Source organism: Oryctolagus cuniculus, chromosome 13 (assembly GCF_964237555.1).
Source record: "Oryctolagus cuniculus chromosome 13, mOryCun1.1, whole genome shotgun sequence".
In the NCBI taxonomy this organism is placed as follows: Eukaryota; Metazoa; Chordata; class Mammalia; order Lagomorpha; family Leporidae; genus Oryctolagus; species Oryctolagus cuniculus.
In genome coordinates, this window is record NC_091444.1 from 98,223,378 (window position 1) to 98,248,773 (window position 25,396).

Here is a 25,396-nt window from a genome sequence, read left to right on the forward strand (position 1 = left end):
ATCTGACGTTTCTCTCTTGCACATTTTAGGATCTTTTCTTTATGTTTCACTGTGGTAAGTTTAATTACCATGTGTCGTGGTGAGGATCTCTTTTGGTCATGTTTATTGGGGGTTCTATGAGCTTCCTGTACTAGGATATCTCTGTCCTTCTCCAAAACTGGAAAGTTCTCTGCTAGTATCTCATTAAAAAGGCCTTCTAATCCTTTCTCTCTCTCCATGCCTTCAGGAACTCCTAGAACTCGAATGTTGGTTTTTTTAATAGTATCCTGTAGATTCCCAACAATATTTTTTAGATTTCTAATTTCCTCTTCTTTTCTTTGGTTTGACTGTATGTTTTCCTGTGCTCTATCTTCTAAGTCCGATATTCTCTCTTCTGCTTCACCCATTCTGTTTTTAAGGCTTTCTAATGTGTTTGTCATTTGATCTATTGAGCTCTTCATTTCATTTTGATTTCTCTTCACTATCACACTTTCCTGTTCTACTAGTTTCTGAGTTTCATTTTGATTCTTCCTTAAAATTTCATTTTCACGAGAGAGATTTTCAATCCTGTCCAATAAGGATTTCTGTAGTTCAAGGATTTGCTTTTGAAAACTTCAAAATGTTCTTATCATAAATTTTTTGAAATCCGTATCTTGCATTTCTTCTATCTCATCATCTTCATAATCTTGGTTTGGGGTGTTTTGTTTATTTGGAGGCATCATAGTGTCATCGTTGATCTTGTTCCCTCGATTTCTGTGTTTGTTGCTTGGCATAGTTAATTCTTCTTTCGTCACTGTACTTTTTTTTTAAATTTTTTTTAAATTTTTTTTTATTTTATACTATGTCCGTGTTAAGTGGACTGCCTACTGTTGGAGGAGCCTTGGAGGCTTGAGATGGGTGTGGCCTGAGAGCTCTGCTTGGTTCTTCCTGGTTAAGGGTGTGCAAAGGTGACACCCTCAGGTCATGCATGGTAAATCTCTATTTATTTATTTATTTATTTTATTTATCAGGGGGTAAGTAATACCGCACGGCACGGCTGTGCAGAATTGATGGTATTTAGCTTCCAGTCTCTGGCTTCTACCCAAAGAGTCTGTGTAGGCTCCTCTGGACTCCCACTGGGTTGCTTACGCTACTGAATTGTAGTGACTCAGTTCCTTAGCTCTCCCCTGTTGATATGTAAATCCAGAGAGGGGGCCTGCTCTTTGTCTCTTGTGAATTCTTCAAGCCTTGGAGCCTTGCAAGCTTTGCAAGGTTAGGGGAAAGAGAAACCCCCAAGCTTTTTTTTTCCTTCTTTCCGGTAGTGAGTTTGCTGCACTTTCCGGCCCCCCTCTAGATTCTGACCCCCGTTTCCCCGCCAATGTCTCGGGTTATTAAGCTCACCTCCCCTTCCAGCGCCGATGTGTGGACTCGGAGCCCTGGACGTCCCAACTCTCCCCGCTATTGTCTGTGTGGCATGCAGTCCCCTTCATGCACTGGCGCGCAGACCCTGTGGCTTCCGCGGCACCCGCGGCTCCTGCGGCTCGGCTTCCGCGCGGTGGGCGACCTTGTTCTCCCAGTAGGTCCTCCGATTCACAGCCACTCGATCCAGAAGAGTTTCCTCTGCAATATTTTCCTGGTTCTTTTTTCTGAGGCTATCGTAACTCCCCTTTTATTAAACTAAATTTTCCCGAACTATCGGTGCGCGCCCTCACTATTCCGCCATCTTGGCTCCGCCCTCTGTTCATATATTCTTGACGATATTTCTTATCTGGGAGAGAGTGGGATACCTAGTACCTATGTAATACAAGCTTCCCCTTACTTATCTGAAGCTACGTAAAGGAGAGGTTTTGAGGCTGTCTTGACATTTGCTTCAGCCAACTCTCTTGCCTTTAGAACCTAGGAAAGAAGAATTAGGAGCTAAACTCTTGGCCCAGTGGTGAAGAAGTCAGATGAGCTATCTACCTCACACTTCGGATGGCTTTCTGTCCTCGTTTTGTACCCAATTCTAACTCTTGGCCAGAAATTAAGCAGTATTTCCTGACCTTGCAAGACTGAATTGAGGATTCTCTTTTCTGCCTTTTCTTCAACTGTATTGACTTCAGTGGCAGAAATAGTGGTTTATACTTTCCTATTCTATTTTCCCATGTCTACCTCTAGCTGAACATGGGGTAGAATCTGCTCTTTGTGTATATGCTTAGATTTTTCAAGGACTGGGCCTATGACTTGATACACATAGTAAATCCTATCTCACTGAATGAGTAGCTGAGGGGTTGAGAAATTGGATATATGTGTTGAATTTGTATTTTATTGTTCTGTAGGAAGGAACGTCAACTCTAGCGGGCAAGAAGAGTAAAAAATGTTTTTTCATCACTCAAGTTGCTCCACAACAGCCAATTATGAACTCTGATCACGGATTGGACAAAGATAACAAACGTAGTGAGTGCATATCTATCAAAACTTACTATTAAAATACAATGAAGAGAAATGAGTAGCTCTGAATTGGATATTCATTTATTTTGAGGGTTTTCTTTGGCTTTTTTTAATATAACCAACTTCTTCCTGAAACAGCTTCAACCCTCTGAAATTCATCCTTACTATTCCTTTTATTTCATTGAAATATTCGTTTCATTGCAATATTCATGAGTGGAGAGAGACACGCCTTTATGTAAATTATTTCCATGTGAATAAATGTTCTCACTAGTTGATCTGTTACTGCATTTGTAGGTAAGGAGTCTACCTCCCAAAGAGATCCTGAAGACAACAACTCACCAAGGAATTCGAAGGTAGTGTGTCTTCTTGTGAGTTGGAAATATCTGATTTCAGTGATGTTCAAACAAAATTGGTGTTTGCTTGAAGGTATAAAGTTACTTGAGAGACAGCTACTTACATAAGACAGGCAGATAAACATTTTCGCTATCTTGAGAAGGGGTGGTGTGATATCTCTTTGAGGCACTGATATGCATTTCCCTGATGGATGGTGATGTTGAACATACTTTTATGTTCATTGCCATTTGTGTCTCTTTGAGAATGGTCTGTTGAAGTGCTGTGCCCATTTCTGTAATCTCAGCTCCCGGGTTCGGCACCATCTGTAATGTGTCCAGCGCGTAACAGATCTTCCCAGGCAGATGAATCGATTAATTTACAGGCTTTTGTTTGGGTTCCGCTCCTGGGCGAGGTTCCCTGGTCCCAACAGAGCAACAGAGCGGGGGCCAGGGGAAGTTGCTTGTCGGATTGGGAGAGCTCCTTTTATAGATTCAGGGCGTGGGACTAAAAGTTTGAGGTGGGTCTGATTGTCATTGGTTGAGCTTTAGGCACCCGCAGGGACCTTGACAAGGACTTTCTTACCCGGAAGTAGGCCTCTCCATTCCCGGAAGTGTAAGCCTTCCTTCCATGCGGATCCCAAAGCTATCATCCCTACCTTTTGATGATAGGAAAGGGGGCGATGATGAGTCTCTCTGGCTACTTCCTGCTGACTGGGGATGTCATCTACAGGGGCCTGTTGGGGGTTTCTTGGGGCTCCGCAGGGACAGGCATGTATGGATGGAGAAGCATCTGGTTGACTGCTTGCTGAAGGCCTTGGTTCATTCCATTATAACCTGCTGTAAACATTTAAACAGACACTGTAGTACACAAGTCAGGGTGAGAATAGCAACCAGTGATACTAAGAGTGGCATTAACCAGTAATGAGAGGATTTCATAAAGGAGAGGAAATGAGGGGCGTCTCTGGACCCTTGTGTGGATTGTTTGATGGGCGTGGTTTAAATCTGATCCCAGCCAAGACCAGGAAAAAGGCCCCTCAACTTTTGCAGGTAGTGGGGTTTGTCTGTAGAGAAATTCTGAATAATCATACAACAGTAAGTGGGAGAGGACCATCAGTACACACAGTTGCTTCTTCAAATATACTTGAGAATATTTCTTATCTGAGAAAGAGTGGGATACCTATGTAATACAAGCTTCCCCTTACTTATCTGAAGCTACGTAAAGGAGAGGTTTTGAGGCTGTCTTGACATTTGCTTCAGCCAACTCTCTTGCCTTTCCAACCTAGGAAAAAGAATTAGGAGCTAAACTCTTGGCCCAGTGGTGAAGAAGTCAGATGAGCTATCTACCTCACACCTAGCATGGCTTCTGTCTTTTTCCTGTGCCTAATTCTAACTTTCAGCCAGGAGGCCCCCTGACAGGCTTCCATGGATTAATAATTCATTCTTTGCTACCCATTGGGAGAAACTGAGTCCCCTGCTCCTGATTTTACAAAATGCTAGACTGGACTTTGCAGAAATATGAATAATGAAACCCTCTCTAAGATTCTGTCTGATCTCTCACTTTTGCTCTCCCTCTGATTCTGTCGTCTATGTTTATACTTTTGTTGATGTCTGTATCTATATCTGTGTCTATATGTCTATGTCTATGACTATTTCTATGGCTAGGTCTAGGTCTATGTCTATGGATCTATAACCCCCCTCCCCTTTTCTTATTACGTACTTTTAGTTTTGAAGGCTCAAAACTGTAATTAACTAAAAAACAAGGAAACCAGATTGAACTTAATGCTGAACGTTTTTGGATATCTGTCTGAAATCTTCGTGGTACAGAAAAGGATTCTTCATTACTCTGGCATCTCCTTGGCACTTCTGACCTTGAAAATGTTTAGATGTATGTTTTACCATCTCCTATTTCAGTATCTCCAATAGGTTGCATTGACATAAGTCTTTTCTGAAATTTATGACTGCATGTTACAGCAACATGACAGAACTACATAGAAAAAGAGTTACAGTTTAGATCCTTGATAAAATGATTGATAATTGTCATTTTCCATGAGAAACTCATGATAGTTTGCCCCTTTTTTCACTTCCAAAATATCAGGATTTAGTCCATGATTACAAAAATTTGCTTATACAATTTTAGCTTATTGTATTCATTTATCTTTTAGACCAGCCATCATTACCTGGAGTGATTTTTTTTCTGCTCCTGTACCATAAGTCGTCTTCTAGATGTGACTGCTAAGTCTCCGGAGGCTCTCAAATCTGAGAAATGCTTCAGAGAATGCATTGCATGCATCTGAACATCCTGCCAGATTGGCCTTTCTAAATTATATTCATGACTAGAGTATTGAGCCATGATTCTATGGAGTCTTGTACAGAAAAGTGTTCAGATTGTAGCATACCACATGCCAGTTGCAGCTTGACCCTGATTCTCTACAGTAACTCTATCCCAGTCCCAAGCAATGTGTTGTAATGTTACCTTCTTACTTTCTTACCCTCATTTGTCGTGTTGTTTTCTGTCTCATCATTCTGTTCCTGCAGCCTCTCTCAGAAGACCCTACACACAATCCCCCTGTACTTTGTGTACTTTAAATATACGGCTGTGGCCTTGTCCTGTTTTGTAAACTGTCACGGCTGAACTGAAGCTTCTGTAATTCCAGCTTCTTCTGTAACCTCTTCATTTATCACGTCAGTAGTAGAATCAGTGAATCTTAATTTCCTTTTCATTGTTTTCCTCTGTATGTATATATACCCCAATGGAAGCCTAGAGTAGAATGCGCCTCTGTGTACATGCCTGTCTTCGTTAGGCGGTGCCTATGATTTGATAGACACAGTAAATGTTTGTCTTAGTGAGTAGTTGAGTAATTGAATGTGTATGTGTGCTAAATTTGTGGTTCCTTGTTTTCTATAGGAGGAATCCTCTGCAGAACCTCTAAAGAGGGAAGAAGGTATTGCCCCACTTAACCAATTTCTAGGCATGCAAGTTAGTAGAGACTGATCCCCTGAGGTAGTAGAAGCGGTCCTTGAGTGTATGTATGTTCTTCTTTTTCAACGTTACTGCTAAATGAAACATCAACGTTGTGTTAAATGAAATCCTACATCCATTTTATTTTACCTTTGTTTTGGGAGTTTTGTTTTGTTTTGCTTTAATATTTCTGACATTTTCCCTAAAACTGCTCAGTCCTCTAAAGCACCTTCTCAGTATTACCTTTGGCTTCTCCAGTTACTTATGAGTGGAGAGAGAGATGAATTGCGTGTGTCTGTACATTTCATAAATATTCTTCTTAGTCGATCGCTTACTACATTTTGTAGTTGCAGTGCCTATCTCCGGAATAAGTGATGAAGCTGTAGAATCACCGTGGGATTCTGAGGTACTTGTCCATGCAAGGTTTCAATGACATTAAGACATAAAAGTGGTGTGTGTTTCTTCAGCCTTTTGAATGTTTTTATACATTTTTTTTAGCTTTAAGATTCAACAGGTTCTTTTACATTTTGCCACAGTCACATCTTATGTATATATTACAGGTATACATGTATGCACTCTTTTTTTGAAAATGGATAATAATGTTACCTAATGAGGTATTCATTGATCATTTTGTGAAGCAGAGGAATATATTGTTGTGTAATACAATAACTCAGTGTCACAATACTTCTAATTATATATATCAGATCATATGATAGCCACACAACTTTGTGCTCTCTATAAATTTACTTTTACAAATAAATGAAAACGTAGTATTTGTGTTTCTGGGTGGCTTACTTCACTTAGAATAATGATCTCCAGTTCCATGTTTTGCTCCAAATATCAGTAATTCATAGTTTATGGCTGAGTGATAGTTCAGCATGTAACATTGTGCAGTCATTAGTTGATGGAGCTCAAAGGCTGACTTCATCCCTTTACTACTGTGACTTGTGCTACTCTTAACATGAGAATGCAGGTACCAGTCTCATATGCCGTTTCGCTTTCTTTGGATGCATTCCCGAGTGTTGGAGAACTGGGTCACATGGTAGATCCATTTTTCGTTTTCTACAGAATCTCTGTGTTGTTTTCCTTAACGGCTATACCGATTTGTGTTCCTACCACTACTGAATTTGGCTACACCACTTCAGCAGCTTTTGTTATTCTTTGATTTTGGCTAACAGCTGTTCTTACTGGAGAGAAGTGATACCTCATTATGTTGTTTATTTGCTTTTCCCTGAGCATGTTTTCATGTGTCTGTTGACCATTTGTATTTCGTCCTTTGAATAATACCTGTTCTTTCCTGTACCTGTTTCTTCCTGAGATTGTTTGCTTTGTTGTTGTTAAGTTTCCTGAGCTCTTTATACCCTCTGAAAATGAGTTAATAGAATAGAAGATAAATTAGATGCACAGCTTCCTTTGATAGGCAGACTCTTCTTAGCTTGATTCAGTCCTGTCTGCCTGTTTGTGTTTTTAGCACCAGTGCTTTGAGAGTCTTATCCAAAAAGTATTTGCCTAGGCCAATGCCTCACAGCATTTCTCTTAGGTTTTCCTGTAGTACCTTGATACCCTCAGGTATTAAGTTTAGTTCCTTGATCCATTTTGAATTGAGTTTTTGTATATGCTGAAAGCTGTGGGTCTTGTTTCAAGTCAGCCTTTACTGTAGCTTATTTTTTTTTACCTCAGTGGTAGAAGTGATGAATTATATGCTCCTATTCTTTGTTTTCCTATGTATCTGCTCCCACTTAGCATAGGGTAGAAAATACCTCTGTTTATATATTTATCTTTCTGGAGGAAATGTGCCTAGGAATTAACAAGCAGATTAAACTGTATCTTAGTGATGGAGCCACTGATTGTTTGCTGAGTTTCTGGATTGCTTGTTTTGCTTTAGTATTAATTAATTAATTAATTAATTTTTGGCTTAGGAAGAAACATCAAGTGGAAAGGGTGAAGGTCGTGCTGCCACTGGAGGTGTCCCAGAAGGAGATATTCTGGATTATTTCCTGTCATGTAGTTGGGCAAGGATAGCCAAAGAGGTCAGTATATTTTAATGAATCACGGTATCATTGCTGCTGTTTAAACTGGGAAGTGTAGGTCCCATTTTGACATTCATTTCCTTTTGCATTTTCTTTAGCTTTATGTATATGCTACGTATCTCCCTATTGCAATAGTTTCTACATTCTGCACTTTATTGCCACTACTGTCATTTTATTGCAATATTCCTGAATGGTGGTAGATTGTGGATTTACCTATAAACTTCATAGAAATACATGTTCTCATTCAAGGGGCTGTGATTAGGTTTTGTAAATCCAGTGGCTACCTCCAGATCAGAAGATGAACGTCTGGAATCCACTTCCAAATCTGCGCTATTGCCTTTTACTTTCTTGTGACTTTGAAATGTGAGCATTAATTGATGCTGAGATGTGTAAAGGTGTGGTTGCTCCTTTTTTTGCCTTTTAAAAATTATTTCAAAGGCAGAGAGAAAGATAAGAAAGATGCGTGTGCAGACACACACAGACAGTATACCGGCCAGATGCCTGCCAGGCCTATTCCAGGTGAAAGGAGTCAGAAACTAAACCCAGGCCTCCCATGAGAGCCAGGGACACAACAGCTTGAGTCACTACCTATTTCTTCCTTGCATATGCCTCAGTAAGATGCGAGGGAGAGAAGCAGGAATCAGTAAAGTAACCCTGAAATATTGTATGCTGTTGTCCCACTTAGCATCCGAGCCACTGTGGCAAGTGACTACAAAGAGGAAGGTTTGAGTTTCCTTTCTCACGCCTGCCTTGTATGATTTATTTCCATCATAAAGTTAGTAGTGCATTGTAAACAGTGCACTGCCACGTTAGAGAAGATCTACACATGTGTGTGACTCCGTTGGTGTAGTTAAACGTAGACAATAATAAAGTAGGCCTGAGAGAGATAAGGAATCAGTTTTGGTTTGGAAACTAGCTATATCTTGAAAATTAAAAGTTTATTTTAGCTCCACCAATGTGAATAACATTATTTTGTGATATCTAATGCCACCTGTTCATCTGAATGAGATTTTGAGAGAAATATTTGGACTGCCATTTCTATGTGCTTAGAATTCCAAATAAAAGCATAATGAATCAAAATGCCATTGTTAATCAGAACGTAATGGCATTTCAGCATGAGGTAAAACATGAGTAATCATTCATTTTTCTTTTGGGAAAATAAAGCCTGTTTAAATGGTGTCTTTAATAAACACAGGCTATCTTGGAAAATTTAATGAATTCAACATGTTTATGATAGATATGTTAGTACTAGCGTAACTATAAATATTCTTCTGCATTGACCAAATGGTGAATGAGAAAGATGGAGCCCATTGCTGCCGAGCTCCGATTCCAGCATGCCATAGGCATTCATGGTTTGGTCTTGGATACATGCTGCACCTGTCTCTCTCAGTTTCAATAATATGTTGGCCATTTTACTTCCTTACTTTATTAACCCTCATTTGCCATGTTTTGCCTCCTCCTTTTGTTCACACTGCTCTGTTTAGAAGGCCCATCATGCTTTGCCCCTGCATTTTCTCTGCCGTACTAAATGTGTTCCTAACCCTACAGACTTTGCTGAGTTTTCAAAGTCATGCTGAAGATTCTGTCATCCTACCCTCAATGTAATTTACTGACTGCGATAGTTGAAAATGAGGAATTCTGGTTTTCTGTTCTTTGTTCGACAGAGGTCAATTTGCCCCTAGTCTACAGGATAGAATCTGTCTTCTTTCCTTATATTTAGCTCATTGTTTGAGCGCGCCTATTGCTTCCCAAGCACAGCAAACGTCTTCCTGTTTGTCTGAGCACGTGAATGAATGTTTGCTGAATTTGTGGCATTATTTCTTTCTGTAGAGAAAAGCATCAATGGCATCAAGTGGAGATACTGAAAAGGATGTGGCTGTCAGTCTAAGTGCCCAAGAGCATGCAAAGGACACATTATCTGGTATTGCTGGAGTGCCAGAAGATAAAACTATTGGTCAGTATCTATCAATGAAACACTGTTTAAGTACTAATGTCTCAACTGAAATGATTTCCATTATTTTGATGATTTTTCTTTTGCTATTTGTTTCTATGTCCAGCTCAACCTGGTTTAAAGTGCTGATTGAACAAGCAGAAATTCTTTTTTTTTAATTTATTTTTTTATCAGTAAGAGATAGAGAGAGGGAGAGGTGGAGTCAGAGGCATAGAGGCAGAGTGTGTGTGTGTGTGTGTGTGTGTGTGAGAGAGAGAGAGAGGAGAGTGTGTGCAAGAGAGACAGAGAGAGAGAGAGAGAGGTCTTGCATCTGCTGGTTCACTTCCCAAATGGCCACAATGGGCAGGACTGGGTCAGGCCAAAGCCAGGATCCAGAAGCGTCATCTGGGTCTCCCATGTGTGTGCAAGGGGCCAAAGACAGGCTATCTTGTATTGCTCACCCAGGTACATTAGCAGAGAGCTGGATCAGAAGTGGGGCCACTGGAACTTGCACCCGTAGCCATATGGTATGCCATTGCTGAATTGCCGTGGCTTTACCTGCTATGCCACAGCACTGGCCCTCTAGCTGAAATTCTTTATTGCTGTTACTTTAATTTTAGTATATTATTGATGAACTCAGCTGAATGCGTAAATTTTTAAAAGCAACAGTTGGGGCTGGCGATGTGGTGTAGTGGGTAAAGCCCCCGCCTGCAGTGCTGGCATCTCATATGGGCACTGGTTCAAGTGCCAGCTGTTCTACTTCCCATCCAGATATCTGCTATGGCCTGGGAAAGTAGAAGATGATGCAAGACCTTGGGCCACTGCACCCACATGCCCACATGCCCACATTGGAGACCCATAAGAAGCTCCTGGCTCCTGTTGCAGATTGGCATAGCTCTTGCTGTTGCAGCCAATAGGCAGTGAACCAGTGGATGGAAGACCTCTGTCTCTCCCCCCACCCTCTCTCTCTCTTGGTGTAACTCTTTCAAATAAATTAAAATATACTAAAAAAAAAAACAACGGTTGACATATGTTCTCATGAGTACAACTCTGCCTATGTTTTATAGATATGCCTGGCTTCAGACCAGATGATGAGCCATTAAAATACTCCTTAAAGTCTGAGGTACTGTCCCTTGTTTTCTTGTGACTTTTATATGTGAGTATTATATTAATCGATGGTTAAATATAGAAAAGAGTGCTTGTTTTTTCTGCCACCACTTTATCAAGAGAGATAGTAAAGACACAAGTGAGGCAGACACCGAGAGATCACCTGCCAAATGTTTGTGATGCCGTGAACAGAGCCAGGCCAAATGCAGATGTCAGGAGTTTGAAACTCAACGAAGGTGTCCCTCATGGGTGTCTGGGGCCCAAGAGCTTGAGACATCATTGACTCGCTCCCTGATTGCACGTTTGCAGGAAGCTGGGTTCCTGCACAGGGGTCGGTAATGGAACCCTGGAATTTTTCATATTGCATGCTGGTGTCCTGCACAGCATGAGCCACTGGGGCAGGGGCCTACTGAGTACTGGGGTGGCTCTTCTTTTTCATCTGTGTGCATAGACTCTCTGATTTCTTTGTTTTCATCAAACAATTAGTAATGCATTATGTTGTAACTATTGCCCTGCTACTTTAGTAGTCTTCTACAGTTCTACATGACTTATTTAGTGTGACAATTGTAGCATACTTCAAAACACATAAATAGGACCTGGGTAATATAAAGAAGTAAATTTGCTCTGCAAATTATATTTATCAACAACAACAAAAAAAGAAAATTGTTTTAGAATGTAACACCAGACATCTGATTCCAGTATATCTATAGATGTCTTGTCATGCTGATGAGATTTTTAGATACCAAAATTGATGTGTTATTTCCACAACTTGCAAGTTGAAAACCTAATACCTGTGTTTCAGTGCATTCTTAACATCTTTGGAATAGCAGCTGAGATACACAAGTAGTAACATTTAGAGCAAGGTATAACATGCGAAGTAGTAAATTTGTGGGAGGACAACCACTTTGGTGGTGTTTTATAAATAGAGATAAATAGAATTGGATGAATTTGGACTATCCTTTTGGTAAATATGTACATACTAACATAAGTTAAAATGTTTTTTCTTACTGTGACAACAAGAGAGTGAGGTAGCTATGTTCAGAGCTCTTAGGTTTAAGCAGTATAGTGGTATCACTAACTTTGTTTAAGTCATAACACATATTAGTATGTTGCACTGTCATTTTAGCTACAGTACGTTGGAAAGATGATATAGCCTTTTGGCATGCCATATACCACATTCATAAAATATGCCAGTATTTAATGCCCACGTAGGTGTAATGAGCATCTGTGGTAGCCAATGTAAAAAAAAAAACAACAGTAAACTCTAAAATATGCATACAAGTTAAAGCAAAGAGATCACTGCATTCGGTGACTTCCTTTAGGATATGTGTGTTTTTTAAGCTGAGAGGCTTCTTTTGAGACAGATCTGTTGAGGTGCTGTGTCGATTTCTGAGCTAGATTTGTTGTTTGTTCATATATTCTTGACGATATTTCTTATCTGGGAGAGAGTGGGATACCTAGTACCTATGTAATACAAGCTTCCCCTTACTTATCTGAAGCTACGTAAAGGAGAGATTTTGAGGCTGTCTTCAGCCAACTCTCTTGCCTTTAGAACCTAGGAAAAAAGAATTAGGAGCTAAACTCTTGGCCCAGTGGTGAAGAAGTCAGATGAGCTATCTACCTCACACCTCGGATGGCTTTCTGTCTTCGTTTTGTACCCAATTCTAACTCTTGGCCAGAAATTAAGCAGTATTTCCTGACCTTGCAAGACTGAATTGAGGATTCTCTTTTCTGCCTTTTCTTCAACTGTATTGACTTCAGTGGCAGAAATAGTGGTTTATACTTTCCTGTTGTATTTTCCCATGTCTACCTCTAGCTGAACATGGGGTAGAATCTGCTGTTTGTTTATATGCTTAGATTTTTCAAGGACTGGGCCTATGACTTGATACCCATAGTAAATCCTGTCTCACTGAATGAGTAGCTGAGGGGTTGAGAAATTGGATATATGTGTTGAATTTGTGTTTTATTGTTCTGTAGGCAGGAACGTCAGCTGTAGCGGGTAAGAAGAGTAAAAAATGTTTTTTCATCACTCAAGTTGATCCACACCAGCTAATTATGAACTCTGATCACGGATTGGACAAAGATAACAAACGTAGTGAGTGCATATCTATCAAAACTTACTATTGAAATACAATGAAGAGAAATGAGTAGCTCTGAATTGGATATCCATGTATGTTGAGGGTTTTCTTTGGCTTTTTTTAATATAACCAACTTCTTCCTGAAACAGCTTCAACCCTCTGAAATTCATCCTTACTATTCCTTTTATTTCATTGAAATATTAAATGTTCTGAAATTCATCCTTACCATTCCTTTTATTTCATTGAAATATTCATTTCATTGCAATAGTCATGAATGGAGAGAGACACGCCTTTATGTAAATTGTTTCCATGTGAATAAATGTTCTCACTAGTTGATCTGTTACTGCATTTGTAGGTAAGGAGTCTACCTCCCAAAGAGATCCTGAAGACAGCAACTCACCAAGGAATTCGAAGGTAGTGTGTCTTCTTGTGATTTGGAAATACCTGATTTCAGTCTTGTTAAAACAAAATTGGTGTTTGCTTGAAGCCTGGGCAGCTAGTTTTAATATCATTTAATATTATCATCTGTTTGAAGAAGCTGTGAAGACAAATAGACTTCACAACTACAATGATAACTATGGTATCCATATCTTCTGGAGTCTCTCTATATCTTTTTAGTGTTTTAGGCTCCATAGAGCTCATGGAATTCTAAGAGTATAATGATGTGCCTTTGTCCTCCATCCCTCTCCTTCTGTGCCTCCCACCCTGCTTCCTCTCACTTTACCCCTTCTCTGCTTCACTCTATGTCCTTTGTCTACATTACATTCCATGGCTCCTGTAAATACTTGGTTCTTCAAGTTAAAAGCAAAAAAAGGCCTAGTAAAGTAGGAATATAGACAAGGCCAAAGACAATAATGAAATGGAAAAAGGACTATTTCACTTATCTGCAATAAATTTCAAAGTAATCCCAGATCATTGAATCTATAGTAGCATAATATTCTTAACCACGAGCTTGACAAAGGTATAAAACAAAGCTTATCAAGACGACATTTGCAGCAGTATCGAAACACACAAGCATTTCTGCCTTATTTGCCTTTTCATCTTCATTTTTCGATTTAAGCTGCCTCTTTTAAGGGAAAACATGAGATACTTGTTTTTCTGCGTCCAGCTTCTTTTCCCCCACATCATGCCCTCCAGTTGCATTCATTTTGCTGCAAATGGCAGAATTTCATTTTTTCAAATGACTGAATACTATTACATTGGATACCTGTGCTGCACTTTTTCTGTTCATTCATCTTTAGAAGTGCGCTTTGATTCCTCTTTTTGCTTTTATGAACAGTGCAACTATAATATGGTGGTGTACAGATATCCTTGATACAGTGCTTTCCTGTCTTTAGGTGTATAAGCAGAAGTGGGATTGCTAGATCATATGGCATTTTTTAAACTTTTATTTAGTAAATATAAATTTCCAAAGTACAGTTTATGGATTACAAGGGCTCCCCCCCCCCCAATAACTTCCCTCCCACCTGCAACCCTCCCATCTCCTGCTTTCTCTCCCATTCCATTCACGTCAAGATTGATTTTCAATTATCTTTATATACAGAAGATTGATTTAGTATATATTAAGTAAAGATTTCATCATTTTGATTTAGCTGTGTTTTGATAAACATAAGACATTTTAAATGTAAAATACTGAGTAACTTCATGCTAGCAATATTCATAACTGTCGCTCCCCGTCTTCGTGGGGGAACGACACAGGACCCTGCGCTGTTCTTTTTGTCTGCTCGGCCCTCCCCGGGTTTGCTGCTGGTTCTTCCCGGGTTGGCTACTATCCCTTCCACCTCCGTGGAAGGGCAGTTCCCCCTGGCCACATTCCCCACTTCCGCAGGGGAGCGGCACACCGCCGGCCGGCTCTCTCGGGGGCTGCACGGGTTCCCTTAGATGTTCCCCATAGATGTTCCCGGTGCATGCCGTCTCTCTCCTCCTTTATAGTCCTTCTCTGCCAATCCCAACTCGGCTGCCCACACGCCGAGTACGCTGCTCTCCAATCAGGAGCAAGTCCTACAGTTAATTGGTTGAACTGGAGGCAGCTGTGCGGAAGCTGTTTACTTCTCTCCCAGCGCCATATTGTGGGAGAGCAGATGCATAGAATAAGTCCTAATTCGAGTAACAGTCTAGTCCGGATTGCTCCCCACAGATCCCCCTTTCTTTTTATTTTTTAGCGTTGATACGCGCCTGTCTTCGGTGTCCCGTGGCACACACTCTGCTCTACTTGCTAGAGTTGTCACAGGCTCTTACAAGTCCTATCAGGCAAACCGAATCCGGGTCCTCTCTTCGCCATGTTGTGAGGAGGTTTTTAGGCGCTGATGCGTGCCTGTGTTCGGTGCCCTGCAGCGCATGCTCTGCTCTGCCTGCAGGGGACTTACAAGACCTATCAGGCAAACCGAATCCAAGCCTTCTCATTGCCTTATTGTGGGGGAGACTTATTAGTGTTGGTTCGTGCCTATCTTCGGTGACCTGCAGCTCATACTCTGGTCGAGCTTTGCTGGCGCTTACCGCCTTAAATCAGGCAGACCGAATCCAAGCCTCCTAATTGTTGCATTGTGGGGAAGCTTTACTGATGTTAATTCGTGCCTGTCTTCGGTGACCTGCGGCTAGCCGCCCAGGTGCTCACCGCCTCACTAATCGGGCAGACCGAATCCAAGCCTTCTAATTGGCATGTTGAGGGGAGGCCTTATTTCTCTCTATTTCTCTATCTCCGGGCATTCCTATTTCTCCCATTTTACTTCTATCTTCCAGCATTCCTATTTCTCTTTTACTTCACTTCCAAACTTCTGTTTCTCTTATCCCTGCGGCTTTCCGGCACCTCGCCCCGCCGGCGGGTTCCCGGCTCTGCGCCTCTCTGCGCGGCTTCCCGGCTTTGCGCGGTCCGCGGTCTCCACGCTTAACCCTTTCGCGTCTGAACCACGGCCTACGCCAGCGTTCCCTATCTATTCACGCCCCGTGCTCTCTCTGCACGCGGCGGCTTCCGCGAGTAACACAGCGTAGCTTGCGTCTCCGCCACTAGGATTCAATCTAAGTTCCCCGGGCTAGCCTGGCGAATTCAACCCAGCGTACGTCTCCGCCCCACGATTTGGCTTCCCGTCCTTTGCTCCCCGGGCTAATCAGACGGATCCCAATCTGGCTTACGTCTCAGCTTCTGGTTTCAACTTTTCGCCCCCTATTCCCGGGCTAACCTGAGAACCCCAAAGTGGCTTTCGTTTCCGCCTTGGCCTGCCCCCCGCGGCTTCAATTTCCCTAACAGTTTTCTCTACCCGGTATGTTTCCCCAAGCTTTCCTCCAACGATATTCCTCCCTCATTTCTCCTGGCCTCTCCCCACAGTCCGCGTCCGAATCTGTTTGTTCTAGCTTTCACTTTCGCTTTCGACCTTAGAGATTTCTCCCAGCTTCCCCCTGTAGTCCGTATCAGAGTCTATGCCTAGGCTTTCAATAGCTTCTTCCGGCACCCTTTTCGTCCGGCTTTTCCCTAGGCTGTTTGCTAGTCTCTCCAGTAATTTCCCAGTTCTTCCCGTTTCTTCCCTCCTAAGTTTGCTATCCGTCCTAGGTTTCCTATCCGAGCTAGGTTTCCTATCCGAGTCACGGCACCATTATGTCGCTCCCCGTCTTCGTGGGGGAACGACACAGGACCCTGCGCTGTTCTTTTTGTCTGCTCGGCCCTCCCCGGGTTTGCTGCTGGTTCTTCCCGGGTTGGCTACTATCCCTTCCACCTCCGTGGAAGGGCAGTTCCCCCTGGCCACATTCCCCACTTCCGCAGGGGAGCGGCACACCGCCGGCCGGCTCTCTCGGGGGCTGCACGGGTTCCCTTAGATGTTCCCCATAGATGTTCCCGGTGCATGCCGTCTCTCTCCTCCTTTATAGTCCTTCTCTGCCAATCCCAACTCGGCTGCCCACACGCCGAGTACGCTGCTCTCCAATCAGGAGCAAGTCCTACAGTTAATTGGTTGAACTGGAGGCAGCTGTGCGGAAGCTGTTTACTTCTCTCCCAGCGCCATATTGTGGGAGAGCAGATGCATAGAATAAGTCCTAATTCGAGTAACAGTCTAGTCCGGATTGCTCCCCACAATAACCACTTAAGTATTAATAATGGTGATTTTCATAGTGGCAACTGGAAATGAGATAGGATTTGCTTTCTGACTTGAGCAGTTGCTTCATACTGATTTCTGTGACTTCACTGAAGTCCTAAGACATGTTAATATACTGGCCTTTCCCTGGTAATGGAGTCTTGTGAAAAGTGATATAAGTCATTTGAATCCCAGTGACCACACCTGAATGATTGACATCTAACTCTTAGGCAGTACAATAAAATAACGTGGCAAGAAATAGGCAAACATGATGCAAACAGTGAAATACATACAGAATGAAGAAAAAAGCATCCAGTGATGTCAATTACTTATGCTTGAAAGTAGACTTTTTAAAATCTGAAGGCCAGTGTGACTCAGTGGCAGTGCCATGAAAAAACTGAGAAATTTGATTTGGCATGAAATGTTTAGTCTTATTACTGCATCATTACTATATTTCCTATGTTAATATAGTGACGGGGCCCTTCAGGCCTTTCTGGAGATATTTTGAATGTTTTAAAATGAATAATTATTTTTGTTTTGTGCCTAATATAAGCTTGAATTTTAGACAGTGAATATATTAAAAGGGGCTACTTCTGTCATGGTTAGAATGTCATAGCAAGCAGCAATCCACGATAATTTGTTATCCACCCTTCATATAAATCTAGCAGAGAATGTGGGGCTGCAAAATATTCAGGGGATTTTCCATAAGGTTAAAGGTGGAACGTGGGGTAGAATTCTGTATTCAGAGATTTTTTTTCTTTGGAATGTGACTATGCCACTGCCAAGTAAAGGAAGAGTTGGGGCCATCCCTGTGAATGTGCAGGAGGAGGTCATCCTGAATAGAGAAGAACCTAAAGCACAGAAGAGTATGGTTCTTGATTCTCTGGTCTTTTAAACATTTATTTGAGAAACCAAGAGGCAGAGAGAGATGAAAGGCAAACCCACAGAGCTATCACATACAAATTTACTCTCCAAATCTCTGGTATGATTGGGACAAGACCCAACCAAAGCCAGTAGCTAAGTTCTCAAAACTCCATCCAGGTCTCCCTGTCAGGGGCCTAACTGCTTGAGACATCACCTCATGCCTTTCTAAGTCTGTATTAGCTGGAAATTTTTAATGAAATTCATTCTATTATTTGAAAGGCAGAATGACAGATAAAGATGGAGAGATGGAGGGATGAAAGAATTGAGCGACAAAGAATTCTTCCATCCACTAATTGACTCCCCAAATGGCTACAGCAGCTAGGGCTGGGCCAGGCTGAAGCCAGGAGCCCAAAGCTCTAGCCAGGTCTCAAATTTTGGTGACAGTAGACCAAATACTTGTGCCATTCTTCTGCTGCTTTCCCAGTTGCATGGGCAGGAGGTGGATTAGGAGAATAACAGTTGAGGCTCAAACTGACATTCCAGTATGGAACTATGAGATGCTGCATTGCCAGTGGCAGATTCACGTATTGCACCACACACCAGCCACAGCAGGATTTTTAAGGTTTACTTATTTATTTCCAAGTCATAGATACAGAGAAAGGGAGAGACAGTGAGAAAGACTACTTCCTTTCACTGGCACACTCAACAAGTGGTCACAATGTCAGGGCTAAGCCAGGCCAAAGAAAGGAGCTTCATCTGGTTCTCCTAGGTAGGTGGCAGGGGCCCAAACATATGGGCCTTCTTCCATTACTTTTCAAAGGCCATTTGCAGGGCACTGGATCAGAAGTCTAACAGCATAATTATGAACTGAGGCCCACCTGGGGTGCCAACATAGCAGTCAGCAGCTTTACCCACTTTGCCACAATTTTGGCCTTCCCAACAGGATTTTTAATACCATATCCAAAACCAGAAATGGAATCCAGGCACTGACATAGTGTATTCAGGTGCTCTATTAGTGTCTGAGACACTATGACAAATAGCTGCGAATGGTATGACTTGATGTCTCTTTCTCACCTCTGTGTGTTCCTATTAGAATTATTTCCTTACATTTTCATCATGTGATGAGTATTTTCCTGATGCACTAGTGCACTGTGACAATTCTCTACATGACTAATTTAATGCAGCCAGTACAGTACAGTTCAAAACATAAGGCCTAATTAACACAAGTAATTAGGAATTAGTTTCCAAAATTTAGCTAAAATGTATGGTTTTCTCACAGTGCAATTTATGCCAAATGTCTGGTTCTATGGTAGCTACAAGGATTACTAATCATCCTAATATGCTTTTGAAAAGGAACTGTTTTATCTGTGGGTTTTCACAGTTTGGAACTCACAAATCAATACCTGACACTTCAAATCATCATTATTTTTTTCTGACAGGCAGAGTGGACAGTGAGAGAGAGACAGAGAGAAAGGTCTTCCTTTTGCCATTGGTTCACCCTCCAGTGGCCGGCGTGGCCAGCGCGCTGTTGCTGGCGCATTGCGCTGATCCGAAGCCAGGAGCCAGGCGCTTTTCCTGGTCTCCCATGCGGGTGCAGGGCCCAAGGACTTGGGCCATCCTCCACTGCACTCCCGGGCCATAGCAGAGAGCTGGCCTGGAAGAGGGGCAACCAGGACAGAATCCGGTGCCCCGACCGGGACTAGAACCCAGAGTGCCGGCGCCGCAGGTGGAGGATTAGCCTATTGAGCCATGTCACCGGCCCTCAAATCATCATTATTATATTTGTATTGTCAATTGTCAATCTGTAAAGAATATTTCAGTGAAGGGGAAGCGTGGAGAATATAAAAATGTTAGATTATAGCAATAAGATTTTGGATAAGTGGGGGCCTTTAAATAAAAACCATTTTGAACTGAAATTGATCACTTGGACTAGTGAGATGGCATTGGTACATGCCACCTTGATGGGATTGTATTGGGATCCCCTGGCATGATTCTAACTCCACCATTTGGGGCAAGTCTGATTGAGCATGTCCCAAATTGTGCATCTCCTCCCTCTCTTATTCCCACTCTTATATTTAACAGGGATCACTTTCTAGTTAAAATTTAAACACCTAAGAATAATTGTGTGTTAATCACAGAGTTCAACCAATAGTACTAGGACAAAACAAAGAGAAAATACTAAAATGGATAAAGTATTACATTGTACATCAACAGTCAGGACAAGAGCTGATCAAGTCACTGTTTCTCATAGTGTCCATTTCACTTCAACAAGTTTCCCCTTTGGTGCTCAGTTAGTTGTCGCTGATCAGGGAGAACATATGATATTTGTCCCTTTGGGACTGGCTTAATTCACTCAGCATGATGTTTTCCAGATTCCTCCGTCTTGTTGCAGATGACCAGATTTCGTTGTTTTTGACTGCTGTATAGTATTCTATAGAGTACATGTCCCATAATTTCTTTATCCAGTCTACTGTTGATGGGCATTTGGGTTGGTTCCATGTCTTAGCTATTGTGAATTGAGCTGCAATAAACATTAATGTGCAGACCGCTTTTATGTTTGCCAATTTAAATTCCTTTGGGTAAATTCCAAGGAGTGGGATGGCTGGGTTGAATGGTAGGGTTATATTCAGGTCTAAGAGTCAAAGGGATCACACAAACAAGACTAGTGTCTGCTAATACTAACTGATAGAATCAAAAAGGGAGAGAATGATCCATCATGGGAAGCGGGATACACAGCAGACTCACAGAATGGCAGATGTCCTAAACAGCACTCTGGCCTCAGAATCAGCCCTTAAGGCATTCAGATCTGGCTGAAGAGCCCATGAGAGTATTTTAGGCATGGAAAGCCAAAACACCCTGGAAAAAAAAAAAAGAAGACCTAAATGGAAGATCTCTGTGAGTGAGATCCCAGTGGAAAGAATGGGGCCATCAAAGAAGGAGGTACCCTTCTCTGAAGGGAGGAGAGAACTTCCACTTTGACTATGACCCTGTCAGAATAAGATCGAAGTCGGCGAACTCAAAAGGCTTCCATAGCCTTGGCAACTCATGACTAGAGCCTAGGGAGATTACTGACGCCATAAACAAGAGTGTCACATTGTTAAGTCAACAACAGGAGTCACTGTGTACTTACTTCTCATGTGGGATCTGTCCTTAGTGTGTTGTCCAATGTGAAATAATGCTATAACTAGTACTGAAACAGTATTTTATACTTTGTGTTTCTGTGTGGGTGCAAACTGATGAAATCTTTACTTAATATGTACTGAATCGATCTTCTGTATATAAAGATAATTGAAAATGAATCTTGATGTGAATGGAATGGGAGAGGGAGCGGGAGATGGGAGGGGTGTGAGTGGGAGGGAAATTATGGGGGGAACCCATTGTAATCCATTAACTGTACTTTGGAAATTTATATTTACTAAATAAAAATAACATAAACCATTTTGAAATTAAAATTCCCCCAGATTGAGTGCTGTGGCATAGTAGGCTAAGCCTCCACCTCCGGTGTCAGCATCCCATATGGGCACTTGTTTGAGACCCAGATGCTCCTCTTCTAATCCATCTCTCTGCTATAGCATGGGGAAACAGTAGACAATGGCCCAAGTGCTTGGGCTCTATACCTACATAGGAGACTGTGCAGAAGCTCTTGGCTCCTGGCTTCTGGTCAGCCCAGCACCAATCATTGTGGGCATCTGGGGAGTGAACCAGCATATGGAAGACCTTTCTCTCTGTCTCTCATCCTCTCTATCTGTAACTCTGCTTCTCAAATAAGTGAATAAGATCTTTATTAAAAAAAGAAAAGAAAATGTCTTGATTACTTTTATGGCAGCAATGTTAGTCATTACATATATATAAAATTGTGTTTTCTATGGTGACGCTGGACAATGAGTGAAAACAAGCCTAAGTTCTTAGGTTTGAACAGCTGCTGCCTTGGGGTCAGGCATTTCACTAAGTTATAAGACATACTCTTATGCTGATCTATAAGTTACTATCTATCTTGCCTTAAAAATAAAGATATAAGCTATTTGTGTGTTACCACATTTAGGAAAATGGTACCAACATTTACCTCAGTTATGTGTACTGAGCAAATATATTTAAATCTGATTTTTTTTCCTTAGCATAGAAGTGGGAGTTGAATTTGGAATTCCTTAGTCAGAGAAAACCTTTCTGAATGTAACTATGATGCTGCCAATGAACGGATGAGATGGAATCATGTGTGTGAAAGTCTAGGATTAGAATAATCTGGGCAGAAAACTAGTGGGTCTCATTTTTTATCATTTGGTTGTTATAGTTGGGTATTAGCAAAACTTTAAAGTGGGACAACCATAATTGCAGCCATTGTTATGTGATCAGTTTAATAAAGAAAATGTGAAAATAAGTGTCTGGCATGTTTTAATGTTACTTATTTTCACTTATTTTAGTGGCAAACCAACAGAGAGATCTTCAGTGCAATGATTTACTGCACAAATACTTGAAACATTCAGGACTGGGCAGGTTCTATCTAGGAGTTTGGTATTTGGTGGACCCTCCGCAGGGTTGGCAGGGACTCATGTATATAAGCCATACCTGCCTCGCAGCATGCACATGATCTAGAATCTGGAGTACGAATATAGTAGGTTAGGCACTACTCTATGGGATGCCAGTGTCCCCAGGAACAGCTTACTGCACTGTCAAAATTCTCTCCCTAGTCTGGCACAGTTTAGAAGCTAAACACCTATTATAGTTTATATCTTTTCCTTAAGGCTTTTTGTACCTTGTTGAAGATATTGACACAAAAGGCAGACACAGAGATAACACAGATAGATATCTACTCACATGCCAGTTGAGACACGCAGAACTCTCTTGGGTCCTATAGGTCAATCCCTATGTGTGCCTGCAACTCCAGGAACATAACCTCGTTGAAGCTGAGATACAGGAACTGGAAACTCAGTTCCAGTCTCCCATGTGGATGGCTAGAACTTAAGTACTTGAGTCACCACCAACTGTCTCACTCTGCCCACATTTGTAGGAAGCTAGATTTCTGAGCTGGAGCCTAGACTTAAGCCCAGGCACTCTCACATCAGACATAATCCTTTAGACTTAGCTTCTTCACCATTTGACCAACCACTTGCAAAGAGACTGTTTCCCCTTTCTTTCTCTCTTTAGTGCATACCTATAAGGAATTAGTTCCTCACATTTCCCCATCCCATGAGTAATTCAACTATGTGCTAAGTACTTTACAGCTGTGTAAACTCAAGGTTTCTTTCATAAATCCAGTACCGTGCAGTGAAAAAGAAAGGTTTAGGTATCACAAGGAATTTGTTGAGTTTTAAGAATAATCTTTTCTAAGAAATAAAGAATGTTTCCACTCTACCAGTGACCAAATATATGAATACTAACTACCTTGGAACTTTTTCTAATTCAGGGATGATTTCTTTTGGAAATTTTCTATAGGAATATAGTAACTTTATACTTGAGACCTTTCTGGTAATATTTTAATTGACACCTTAAATAAATTTTGTTGGTGAGTTCCAACTATGTGGTAGGGCAGTTAGGCACTGACTTTACAGGTTTGGGCTACTTCTCTACAGGTTTGGGCTACTTCTCTTATGGTTGGAACAGAAAATCAAGGTAACAAGCACTAACAATTACCTCTAAATGCTTCATAAAAAGTAATGAGAGACTGTTGAATAGAGATATTGAGGGTGTCTGTGCTTCGTGTTGGAATGGTTTGTATGGTGGAATTCTGTAGGCAGAGGGAAAAAATATGGCTACTGATTTGATGCTGCCCAGCATAAGAATGAGAATGTACATTCGCTCTGAATGTCTAGAAGGAGGACATTATGGACAGAAAGATTAGTGGATCACCTCTGTTTATTATTTTATTCTTCACTTCCAGAAATTAGCAAGATGCAGGTAGTGGACTAACCATCACCCTCAATCTTTTTTAAATATGTTATTGTGTGTAGAAAATAAATGATGCAAATGAGTGTCAGACACATGTTAGAAGCTGAAGCAGAAAAATACACTTATTCTTATTAAAGCTTACAGTACAATCTTCACAGTATTTCTTTCTTTCAATGAGTTGCATACTAATACAGGTTTTTGCATACTGTTACGAAGCATATCATAAAGGAAAATTTTACTTACTCTCCTGCTATTTCATTCAAACCATCTTCACGTGTTTAAACATTGTATTAAATAATATTTAGGACAGGAATTCTGCCTAGCATTTAAGAGCTCAGTTGGGATTCTGGCAGCCTACATCTTAGTACCTGGGTCAATGTCTTAATTCCAAATCCAGCTTCCAACTAATGTGCATCCCTGTAAGCAACGGGTCTAAGCTAATGTAATTGTGTTCATGCCATCCACATCAGAGACTGGGACTGAGTTCTTGGCTCTCAGCTTTGGTGTGGCCCATGGCTGACAAGTGGTGGCATTTGGAGACAGAACCAGTGAACTGATATACTCCCTAGCCTGTCTGTCTCTTTCTCTCTTTTTCTCTCCGTGTTATATTTTTCTTTCTCTGTATCTCTTGACCTCTCAAATAAGTAAATAAAAAGAAAACTTAGCATTTCTAAACCACTGTGTATGTAAATGTACAGCTTCTGAGATGTTCTCTTTATACTCAGTATGGCATACTTTGAAGTTTCTTATGTTTAGAATGTTAAGACAAAACCTAGAAATTGTTCATGTGTTTAACTCTGTATTATAACACTACAATTTTTCAATGTGTTTTTCTAGTTTGTCTTCTTTATTTTATTGGGGAATACAATGCAGAGTTGACTTTTTGAGTTAGTTTGTAGCTAAAATATGTTATTAGTATCATAAGTTATTGTTCCTCTGAACCTCCATACTGCATTTATAGAATCAGTAACATGAAACCCAAAGTTAGGCCTGATCTTGAGAATTTGTATAAAACATGCTGATCTTATTTTTGCCTTTATAAAGTGGAAATCTTTAGAAAGTGGAAAATTAAGATTCTTTTAGAACATTGTTGGGAAGTGTATGCAGCTCATTATTGGCATTAACTTTAATAGACTATTTCTACAAATTCTTGGAAGGAATCCATTAATCAATCAATGGCAGCAGATGCAAAAGGAAAAGATATGAATGAACCACTGGAAGGTAAGAACTGTAGTTTTTAAAGCCAGTTGACAGATGTTTATCTAAGACATGAATATTGATGTATACCAATAGCTAAAGAAAGTTGTGTATTAAATGCATAGCAAGGAAAAGATAAGTGAGAGTGGTAAGCTGTGTATTGTGCCACTAGTTAGCAATGCATTAAATTGTGAGTGCCCCAGAGGAGCTGAAGTATTAGCTCCATTTCAGGATAACCTACAATCAGAATAAAGTCAGGGAATGAGGATTCAGAATGAGGGAGAGCCCCCATTCTGAGGGCTGAGGTGATATCTCATGGTAATTTTCTCATTGCATTTTCCTAATGGCTAGTAATATTGAGTATTATATATATTTATGTGTGTGTGTGTGTGTGTGTTGACTATTTGTATTTCTTCTTTTGAGAACTGTCCATTCATGTCCTTTGCCCATCTCCATGTATTTCTGAATGTTCTATTGTTCTTCTGGTTGACTTGTCATTTCATTACTTGGTAATTTTAGTCTTTTTAAATGAAATTAGAATGGGGAAAAGGGTGAAATAAAATTAAC

The 25,396-nt window shown here is 41.0% G+C and overlaps 1 protein-coding gene across 4 annotated transcripts in view; it reads left to right on the top strand.

Moving 5' to 3' along the window:
- The window catches only part of LOC127489251 (ankyrin repeat domain-containing protein 26), a 235,550-nt gene that overhangs the window by 102,073 nt on the left and 108,081 nt on the right, over nt 1-25,396 (top strand). For all 4 annotated transcript variants that reach the window (XM_070056031.1, XM_070056032.1, XM_070056030.1 and 1 more), the window contains 8 exons: nt 5,626-5,662; nt 6,027-6,085; nt 7,599-7,709; nt 9,540-9,663; nt 10,707-10,762; nt 12,724-12,841; nt 13,180-13,238; nt 24,766-24,853. In XM_070056031.1, the coding sequence (XP_069912132.1) occupies nt 5,626-5,662; nt 6,027-6,085; nt 7,599-7,709; nt 9,540-9,663; nt 10,707-10,762; nt 12,724-12,841; nt 13,180-13,238; nt 24,766-24,853 (652 nt within the window). The remainder of the gene's footprint in view (nt 1-5,625; nt 5,663-6,026; nt 6,086-7,598; nt 7,710-9,539; nt 9,664-10,706; nt 10,763-12,723; nt 12,842-13,179; nt 13,239-24,765; nt 24,854-25,396) is intronic.